The 9,194-nt window shown below is 58.1% G+C and overlaps 4 protein-coding genes across 4 annotated transcripts; 2 read left to right on the top strand and 2 right to left on the bottom strand.

Annotated features, from left to right (window-relative positions):
• Positions 1–15: 15 nt before the first annotated feature.
• Positions 16–792, top strand: IE81DRAFT_369586 (hypothetical protein; the record flags this gene model as incomplete). Its single annotated transcript, XM_025517260.1, has 2 exons — positions 16–397; positions 505–792. Coding segments are annotated over 2 exons (517 nt in total), but the record flags the coding sequence as incomplete, so codon positions are not given.
• On the bottom strand, positions 703–1,925 carry IE81DRAFT_327146 (hypothetical protein). Its single transcript, XM_025515022.1, has 5 exons — positions 1,626–1,925; positions 1,445–1,527; positions 1,294–1,324; positions 1,064–1,201; positions 703–935 (listed from the first exon to the last, which is right to left on the bottom strand). Exons 1-5 carry the CDS (start codon positions 1,782–1,784, stop codon positions 798–800), a joined length of 549 nt encoding a protein of 182 aa, XP_025365948.1. The 5' UTR covers positions 1,785–1,925; the 3' UTR covers positions 703–797.
• Positions 1,926–3,779: 1,854 nt separating this feature from the next.
• Positions 3,780–4,448, top strand: IE81DRAFT_283013 (hypothetical protein; the record flags this gene model as incomplete). Its single annotated transcript, XM_025511553.1, has 1 exon — positions 3,780–4,448. A coding segment is annotated over one exon (669 nt), but the record flags the coding sequence as incomplete, so codon positions are not given.
• Positions 4,449–4,672: 224 nt separating this feature from the next.
• Positions 4,673–7,140, bottom strand: IE81DRAFT_350751 (hypothetical protein; the record flags this gene model as incomplete). Its single annotated transcript, XM_025516597.1, has 7 exons — positions 4,673–4,945; positions 5,022–5,299; positions 5,411–5,519; positions 5,608–5,694; positions 5,763–6,161; positions 6,239–6,547; positions 6,628–7,140. The coding sequence occupies 7 exons, from the start codon at positions 7,138–7,140 to the stop codon at positions 4,673–4,675; spliced, it is 1,968 nt and encodes a 655-aa protein (XP_025365946.1).
• Positions 7,141–9,194: the final 2,054 nt, after the last annotated feature.

The raw sequence follows: 9,194 nt of genomic DNA, 5'->3' as shown, positions 1-9,194 counted from the left end.
CCCCCCCCCCTCCATCATGCATTCATTCAAGATCATCGCTCTTCTTCCATTTGCGCTCCTCGCAGTCGCTTCTTTTGCCAGCGCCACCTCTACCGTAGAGAGCAGCAGCGCTCTAGAGCCGCGTCTAGCTGCAGGAGTCGGCAGGGCAGCGGTTCAGATCGGCAAGGTATTGGCAAGGATCGTGGAAGAGGTCATCAAGGATGTGGAAGCGGACAAGGTCAAGAGGGCAGATCAAGCTAGGGAGACTGTAGATCGCATGGCTCGCGAGTATCCCGATACGAACTTTTTGGCAAGTCATGTGGAGATGGACAACAAGTTTGGAGGTGTGGAGAAGCAGGATTGGGCCCATGATCACTTCGAGGTCGATATCAAGGTGGGAGGAACGATCGGGTTCGAAGTGAGTAGTCCTTTTCCCCTCCAAGTCTCTCGCAGTAAATGCGCGCATGAAAGTAATGTACCTGACTGAGCCCAAATGCAATCACGCACTTCTTGCCCGTCTCGCAGCTCTGGGGCTTTCAAGATGCGGTCATCAAGCGCAAAGGAGACGGCGGTGCGCTCAATTGGGCTTGGACCGGTGTTCTGGAAAAGGATCCGGAGGAGAATGGTTCGCTGCTCACGTTTGCTCGACGCAAGCATTAAGAGCCACCGTTGCCCACGCTATGCGGCCACGCTTGGCTGATACCGCACACGGACTACGTGGTGTACTTGATATCATTCAAGTGTGATGAAAACTCAACCACAGCACACGAGTGAATCTCTCTCTCTCTCTCTCTCTCTCTCTCTCTCTCTCTCTCTCTTCAGCTGTGTGCTTGGCTGCGCGTGACTCGAAGCCAGGATCCAGGACCGTGGGTGACGATATGGCCGGCTCGAGGGCCATCGTAATGATAGACTTTCATCAAAGTGTCCGCCATGCCCTGATTACGCAGCCCTCGTTGCTGCGCGCGGCATTGGGGGCAAGCAAATAAGCAGACGAAAAGCGGATCAGAGTTCCGAAGCGAATGGCGTTCGTTGCGCCGCCCCCACCCTCCACTCTTCATATCCCCCTCCCGCCAGCAGCACTCACAAAGTCGAGGGGGGAGATGGCGCGGTCGGTCGGCTGAGCGCCGTGTTGCAGGAGCCATCCACGCTCGCTATCGAAGATGTGCAAAGGCCGTGCTGAATCGTGAGCATGACTCCACTTGAGCGTATGCTTGTCAGGGATCTGAGACGGGATCAAGACAAAGGCAAAAATCAATGTCAGGGGGATACAGGTCAGCGTGCGCGGAAAGATCTCGCGCGCGGGGTCTGACTCACCTCGACGTGGCGATCGAATCCCAAGCTGTTTCTGATGTGCGCCGCGCCCATGCGCGACAGCAGCGTGTCAGTATTTACCAGCTAGCGCAATCTCGGATCCCCCCCCCCCCCCCCCCCCTGCTGCTGCTCATTTTGCGCGCGGCTGGCTCACTTTGGCAGAAAGTCGCCTTGCGATATCTGAGGATGACCATTCACGTGGAAGCCGTTCAATTTGGGCGCTCCGATGATCGCGCGCTGCGGAGGTGGGGGATGAGGGGGGGGTGGGACAATTCTCGTCAGCTGTGAAAGCAGCGTCAGCCTCGACAGTACCTTTTTGTTGCGCACTGTCGCACCTTTTCGATCTCGTACGAGGTGGCACGATCGCTGAGAGGAGCGGACATCGTGCTATGGCTAGACAGGGCGTGAGCGAGGGCGAGGGCGCCTAGCGCGCCGTGACAGAAGATGATGGCAGTCGAAGCGAACAGAGCAGCGAAAAAGCCAGTGAACTGCATGTTTGCGCGACGACTGGCTGTCCAAGAAAGAAGCTGCGTGGCGGTATTCTGCTCGAGCACGTGTGCACACACACACACACAGAGAGAGAGAGAGAGAGATGTTTGCGTGGACCAGCCAAGCTTTCGCGCGAAATGCAGGCGGGGATGGCGGATGCGGAGGAGAGACTTGGCCTGTATTCTTGCAGGCTCACATTCGCGCATTTATACGACTCCGATGCGGCATCGCATTGCGACGCTGCCATGAAGCACCAGTAGTAGTACGTGGTGGTGGCGCATGCAAGATGACTCCTTGACAAAAGTAGTGGCGGGCCTCTGCTCGCCGTCGCAACCCTTGCAACCCTTCATTCAAGTTACGAGCAAGCAGCATGAGCACCATCGAGGCGCGCAAATGATCGGCAGCCAGCTCGCCAATCGGTCTCGCCGAAAGTGTGAGTGCAGTCCAAAGAAAGAGGGGCGGCATCATGCAACCCCTTCTCTGCGTGCGGCGTCGGAAGAAAAGCCTCAGTGATAGAAGGCTTGCTTGCCACCGAGCAGAGGTGGTGGGCGCACGGGCGGGCGGCCAAGAGGCAGCGGAACCCAGCAATCAAGGTTCCATCAGCGAACGCCCGACGTAGACTCGAGACGATCAGATGGCCCGAGCTTCTTCCGACCGCGCGTCTCGTCTGAACTTGGTGGCTGTGCGCCGCTCAATGCATTCACCATTGTTATGACTTTGATCAGCAAAGACGGATGCATGGATACCTCGACGAGGTCGCCCGTGAGAGTTGCCCCCCCGAATTCGCAAGGGCGGGCGAGATTTTCTAACCCAAAAGTGGGCACGACCCGACCCGACCCACCTCTTTGTGATCGGCCAGCGCGCGCATCCTTACTTCCTCTTTCTGCGTCTCGCGAAGTAGACTGCCGCAGCCAGCGCCTCTGTGCTGGACAATACTCACGACTCGAAGATCACGTTAGAGTCGAGTCATAAGGGTCGAGCAATGGTCGAGGCAGGATGAGATTCGCGATTCAAATTCGCGATTCATCAAGATTACGGCTAGAGGCCAGACGGCTACGGGGCGGGTTCACGCAGGGCAGCAGGGCGTTTACGCCTCGGCCACGCGATCACGTGCTGCGCCACCGGCCGTAAAATCACTTTGACTCTTGAGTCTTGACTCTGTTGCGCATGCAGTCCCGAGTCCCGCGACCTGTACAGTTTGAGTCACAAGTGTGACGCACGACGACTGATTCCTCTCTTTCGTGATCCGCGATTCGCGATTGAACGCCCCCGATGGTCCAGCGCGCAAGGACATCGACACCAACCTCCCTCTTCACCCACCGCCACCACCATCACCGCCAAGCTCTCGCTTCAAGCTCAGCTCACGTCCATCGGTCCTGCCCCGCTTCCGACCATCTGTCGTGCCTGCTCCCTTTTACAGGCCCCCGTTGGCGCTGCACTTTGCACGCCACTCGAGAGTCTGCACGCACCCCTTGAAATCACTCCGGCGGGCTCTTCTTGGCGCCGTCTCGGTCCCACACAGGCAAAGGTACATCGCATCCAGCTCTCGTCCATCAGCAGTCACTTCTCTCATCTCCAGCGCAATGGCAGTGGGTGCTGAAGCTGATGCTCAAGAGACCTCCTCGTCTGCAGGGTCATCTCTATTCAAGAAAAAGTCAAGGGGTCCTCGTTTGGTTCGCAAGCGCAGCACATCTCCCAGTGCTGCCGTCACCAGGAGTGGCGAGGGCGAGGGCGAGGGCGGGGGCGTTGTTGGCTCGCATGGCGTGCTCGAAGCGAGCGAGCCGGAGAGCACGTCGGTGGTGCAGAGAAAGAAGACGAGCGCTTACAACCCGCTCAGGCAGGGCACGGGTCGCAAGCGTCAGCGAGTCGGTGGCGAGGGCGATGAGGGGATATCGTCTGGAGATGATTTGGAATCTGGATCGGATGCAGAGTCGAGCAAGCCCGCACCAGCCCATCATCTAGACAGAGCAGGTACACAGAGCAAGGTGCAGTCTCATGCCTGGGCATCAGCTGGAGCGAGCACCTCTTCGGCATATAAGTACGCCGAGGATGAAGCGAGGGGAGCAGTTGCCGTCTCTGTCGACAAGGACTACGGCGGCGACGCAGGCGAAAGTGCCAAGGCGTCGAATGCGGATGGCATGTATCGAGGCAAGGCGGCGTACGATACGTACCTCGAAACGAGGGACAATGGCAAGAGCTCGAGCTTCAATGCAGCGGCAAAAGGTCCCATCAAGGCCACCGCCAATGTGCGAACAGTCACAGTCACAGATTACCAGCCAGACATTTGCAAGGACTACAAGGAGACCGGCTACTGCGGTTTTGGGGATACTTGCAAGTTTCTGCACGACAGGTCGGACTACCTGGCAGGGTGGCAGATGGACAGCCTCTCCAACACCGCTGCGCGTCAGATCGAAGCGGAGGAGTCGGACGAGGAGGAGGAGATTCCCTTCGCGTGCCTGATCTGCAGGCAGCCATTCACCGATCCCATCGTCACTCGTTGCGGCCACTACTTTTGCGCATCTTGCGCCATCAAGAGGTACGCGAAGACGCCCAAATGCTTTGCGTGCGGTGCTCAGACGCAGGGCATCTTCAACTCTGCTACAAAGATTCTGCACAGGATGGAGCGGAGAAGAGAGGCCAAGGCTGATGAAAAGTCACACAAGGGCAACGGCTGGAGTCAGCTAAGTGGAGCAGCACCAGAAGCCGAGGAGGAGGATGAGGGTGGGGAGCAGCTTCTGGACGGGGTTGAGATTGGTGGTGGGGCTGACGAGTACGAGGAAGAGGATTAAGGCGAGCGCTTTTTCGCGAGACGACACCACGCTTCGAGAAGTCGCGCGCGCATACATGCACAGACTAGTGACGGCAGAACAGGTAGGATTTCGTCGCGTCGTTGTCAAGCTATTGTGCCGCTGCCAGTCGCCCAAAGCACCAGCGCCGTGTCCAAGGGAACTCGGCGAGTGGATCGTCGCGCAGCATCAGCGATGCTCACGGCATCGACGGCGCACCTGACTTTCAGGTACTCCAGCCTCACACTTCCGCCCGAGAGGGAAGACTTGGATCGACCAGTCAGCGAAGCTGCACCAGATTGAGGTCCCTGCAACAGCGACATGCTCGAAAACATGGCATCGGGAAGGAAGATTTCGGCCGTCAGGAGCGATTGGAACGCCTGTCAGATAGGGGGCATGCGGATGCGTGAGCCTCCGCTCAGAGTGCTAGGAACTACGCTCTCGAGAGGTGCTCACCATCAGCGTCTTGTCTCGATCGACCAGCAACTTGTCGCTCTCGTTGTCTCCAATTCGTCTGCGAGTCCTGGGCGACGACGCGCCGTCCAGCTCCAATGTCCGCTCCGCCTCACCAAAAAGCTCCATACCTCCCGCACCCACGCCTTCCCTCTCCCTCCTGGATCTCCGCACCCAGTCCCGCAAGACTTTGAAGCACATTTCGAAATTGAATACTTCTCGATCGAGTCTTTGCAGATGCTTTGAAGCTACCAGGAGTGCGAATTCGGCGGTGGACAGATCTGCGAGAGTGGGATGCATCGACGGCAGAGAGAGAGAGAGAGAGAGAGAGAGAGAGAGATGTTGTGAGGATGCGCCGCCGATCATGGCCGAATCGAGCTGGTTGCACTTACCATCCAGCACTCGGCTCGTGGAGTCGTCGCGCTGAGAATGAGCTGCTGTTAAGAATGCTTGCGTGTCGAGCTGAGGATTCGATGCTGAGAGCCCGGCGATGGGAACGGACTGTACATGCGCCGGGGGGGGGGAGACCACGGATCAGCAAGCCACGCCTCTCAAGTCGTGCTACTGGAAAAAGGGAACCGCTGCTCACCAGAATGCGATAGAGCTGCCGCACGTCCGCGCCTAGCTCGTGGAGCCCCCGGAGAAGCCGCGCAAAGAGCTGATCACCCAGTAGAGCCTGCGAAAAGAAGCGTCAGCGAGAAAGTACGCAAAGAGAAGGAGAGTCCTTGGCGCTTCATCTCTCACCTCTACCTGTTCGGTCCAAGCATGCTTCAGCGCCTCAGGACTCGCATCGCTCAAACCACCCATCAGTGTCCTCTTGGTCAATTGACGCCATCCTTCCCAGCCAAGAGAATACAAGTGGATGGTCCTGCCCGCGAATCTGCTCCTAACGCGCTTCTCCAACAAGTCTGTAGTGTCCAGCCTGCGCGTCAGACCGATGATGCACAGACCCGGCGCGTACGAACCTGCTTGGACGGCATCTAGCAGCACGTAGAGCAGAGCTTGTCGAGGTCGAGAGGTGAAGAGGTCAAAGGAAGAGAGGGAAATGATGAGAGATTTGCAAGATGTGACCGATCCGGCAGAGTCGAGAGCTGGCGTGGACAAGAGCGATAGGATGGTCCTGCTGATCGTGGAGATGGATGACTGGCGAGATGCAGCACGTCGACAAATCTGTCAGCATCGGGCGGCACGCGAGGCCAGAAACGGTCGCCCGATCTCACCAATATCGCGCCCGCCATGGCCTCTTTCAAGTTCTCTTCATCACCATTTGCATCCTCTTGTCGCGTCGGCTCATCCCCATCATCAGACTGAGCTTCTCCATCCTTGTCTCCAGCCTCCTCGCCGATCCTGCCGGTAGCATCGAGCTCGAGCAGCTCTCTCTGCTCTTCCGTCAACGCGATGGCACCTTTACTGACCAGCTGACGCGCCAGCTCCTTCATGGCCAGCGCATCCGTCGTCTGTACAGTGCCGTCCAGTTGGACATGATGATACTTTGAGCTGGGCAGGGTCGACAGAGCAGAGCGCAACAGCTGTGCATGTGTGCGTGTATGCGGGGTTCTTTAGTCAACCAGAGGTCTCCTTCTCACCATCGCGCACGCCCTCCACTCACAGTCTTTTTGCCGCACCCGGGAGCTCCGAGTATGAGTGCGCTGTTGCCTTCGCCGTGCGTGATGGTATTGCTGAGCATGCCCCTCAGCTCATCCCACTGCTTTTGCCCACCCAGACACGCTTCTCGAGCTGCGTCCATCTCGCTAGGCGCCGTGCTCTCATCCGCCGCTACGGTCGCTTCAGCAGAAACATCAAAGAGTGAGCGTAGAATGTTGCGCTTCAAGGCGGGGAGTCCGCGAGCTAGGAGGTCGGAAGGCAGCGTGTCCAAGCTGCTAGGCAGCCACTCTGACTGCGCATCCGTCTCGACACGAGGCGGAGATGCGATGCCGGTACCAGCTTGTCGAGTCCTTGAGCTCTTGCCGGGAGCGGCATCGATCGTGAGCCCTTCGCTCTCGCTTGCCGGTCCGCTATGAACCTCTTCATCCGATGCAGAGGCAGAGGATGGTAGGGCGCCTGATGGAGAGGCGACCAGAGTGGGCGACGTCCGAGTGCGTTGCTTCTTGCGAGGAGGCATGCCGGATCGCGGTCAATGCGCTCTGCTCGGTGGGAGGTACAAAGGCGTATCACCGATGTGATCCAGAGGTGGTGATCAGCTCGAACTGAGTCGAGAAGGCAGTCAGAGTGTCAGAAGAGAAGCCAAGAGGCACGAGTCACGAGTTGCGAGTTGGGAAAGGCAGACGGACAACCGTGGCGCGCATAGGTGCACCGCCTTGCTTGCTTCGTCTTCCTCCTCCTCCACCCAAACAAACCGCTGATCGAGCGACTTCACGTGACGCCGCTTCACGCGCTTCGTGACGCACGGCGCGGCGTCCCACGCAGCAGTTGAGTCGTGATCGAGTGATGCATGGACCAGGCGACCCACGACATGACATGCACATGCCACCTTCCAGTCAGAAGTACCTGCTGCTGCTGGCACGCAGGCCATCCATCCCTTACACCACCCATTCACAATCGCCGAGCGTTGAGCTACTCGGGATTTCGCCTTCTGGAGGAGCGGATAGCATAGCGAAGACATTCAGATTTCGGCAGGATGAAGAGCTTTAGCGCGCAGAGCAGGGTCAACAGCACACACGCACGCGCACGCTCTCCCTCACCGCAGGCAGTGACGAGGCTCCTGCAGACACGCGTAAGCCAAGGCAACCAATGACACTTATCGCCCCTAGACGAGGCTATCGCGCGCCAGCTTGCTTTGAAGGATCGATCGATTTGCGACCGCTGTCGGCAGCGCGCAGAGGGTCAGGCTGACTTTCCGCGCACGACGAGGATGAGGTCGCATTTGCCAATCAGGAGAACCTTTGACGACATATGGGTATACTCGCAAAGGCACGCCCAAGTAACATGCTGACCGGCATCAACACCCATGCAGACGGAAAACCGCCTTGGATATCAACATTGACCTCCGGCCTCTAGCGGTACGGCGGTCCGTCGATCATACCAAGCACGCTGTATGCGCCTATAAGTGCTCATTATGGCTCGATTAAGGGATTCACCCCTCCATAGCCGAACCCTTTGCGCAGAATCTCAAACACGCTCGCGGCGGCGGCGCAATGTATCAAGCACAATGAAGCGTCAGAAGTCATAGAAGGACCGCATGTATGCGCTCGAAATGGACCCTTTTCAACGGACCGCGCAGCAACAACACAGGCAGCCACACCAACGACTTGCTTAATTGCGACCAAGAGCTGCTTGGTCAAAAGAGGGCAGCGTTCAGCGCAAAGATGTGTTGGTAAAATTCTTGGGGAATGCTTGGCCAAGTCGAAGCGCCGAAATGCTTCACGAAGGGCAGCTCCTCGGTACCTTGCAACTTTCCGCTGCCACGCTTGCGAGGCGAGACCGCGCAGCGTCTGCGTGCGCGAGAAGGGTCGGAGTGTAGATCGATTCGCATCAAAGAGCTGCCTGCCAGAGCGCAGCAACTCGATGGGCTTTCCCAGACCGGCGCGTATAGGTACACAAATCGAACCGCCTGGTCGGGACTTATGCGACGCCAGGCACGGTCACATGAGCGCTCCCTCTATAGATCCAGCATTCACCATTGACGAATGGAGACACGCGGCACATTATGCATATGTACGAGGTCACCCAAATTAATGTACCGCGGACGCGCCGTACCTTGGCGGCGCAGTCAACAATCCGAACCATCTGCTTCGAGCACCACCCTGCGACCGGGCTGGCTGAAGGTAATGCGCGGCTTTTTGCTTCCGCGTGTTGCAACAGCCGTCTCCAGCAGCAACTCGAACCATGCGTCGCTGTCAGCAGCGCAGTACCTCGCACTGCTCCGATCTCTTCATAAAGGGCCAACTTTAGATTTTCGAGGCCGAGCACCGCTAGCGCCTCTCCATCATCGCATCCCAACCTTCCCACTTCCTTCCCACGCTCACTTGGCTTTTCCCCGCCTCCGCAATCCTCGCTTGTCAAGCACAGCACGCTTTGCTGACGCTTATGATGCGGTTCTCGCTCGCAATTCGGGCGCTATGCCCACTCCTCCTGGTACTTGCTGCTCTCGCCCTCAGCAGCAGCGTCCAGGCAGCTGCTGCTCACCCATCTGCCGTCCGCCGCTCCAGCATCAAC

This window comes from Ceraceosorus guamensis (genome assembly GCF_003144195.1).
Source record: "Ceraceosorus guamensis strain MCA 4658 unplaced genomic scaffold IE81scaffold_187, whole genome shotgun sequence".
NCBI lineage: Eukaryota > Fungi > Basidiomycota > Exobasidiomycetes > Ceraceosorales > Ceraceosoraceae > Ceraceosorus > Ceraceosorus guamensis.
This window is presented reverse-complemented; position numbering and strand designations above follow the sequence as displayed.

Excerpts from the sequence above, each read along its gene's own strand:
- IE81DRAFT_327146 (XM_025515022.1), bottom strand. The coding sequence starts at position 1,784 with ATGCAGTTCACTGGCTTTTTCGCTGCTCTGTTCGCTTCGACTGCCATC. Across the intron at positions 1,528-1,625 it reads CCTCGTACGAGATCGAAAAG|CGCGCGATCATCGGAGCGCC; the intron begins GTGCGACAGTGC and ends CCACCTCCGCAG. Across the intron at positions 1,202-1,293 it reads GATTCGATCGCCACGTCGAG|ATCCCTGACAAGCATACGCT; the intron begins GTGAGTCAGACC and ends ATCCCGTCTCAG.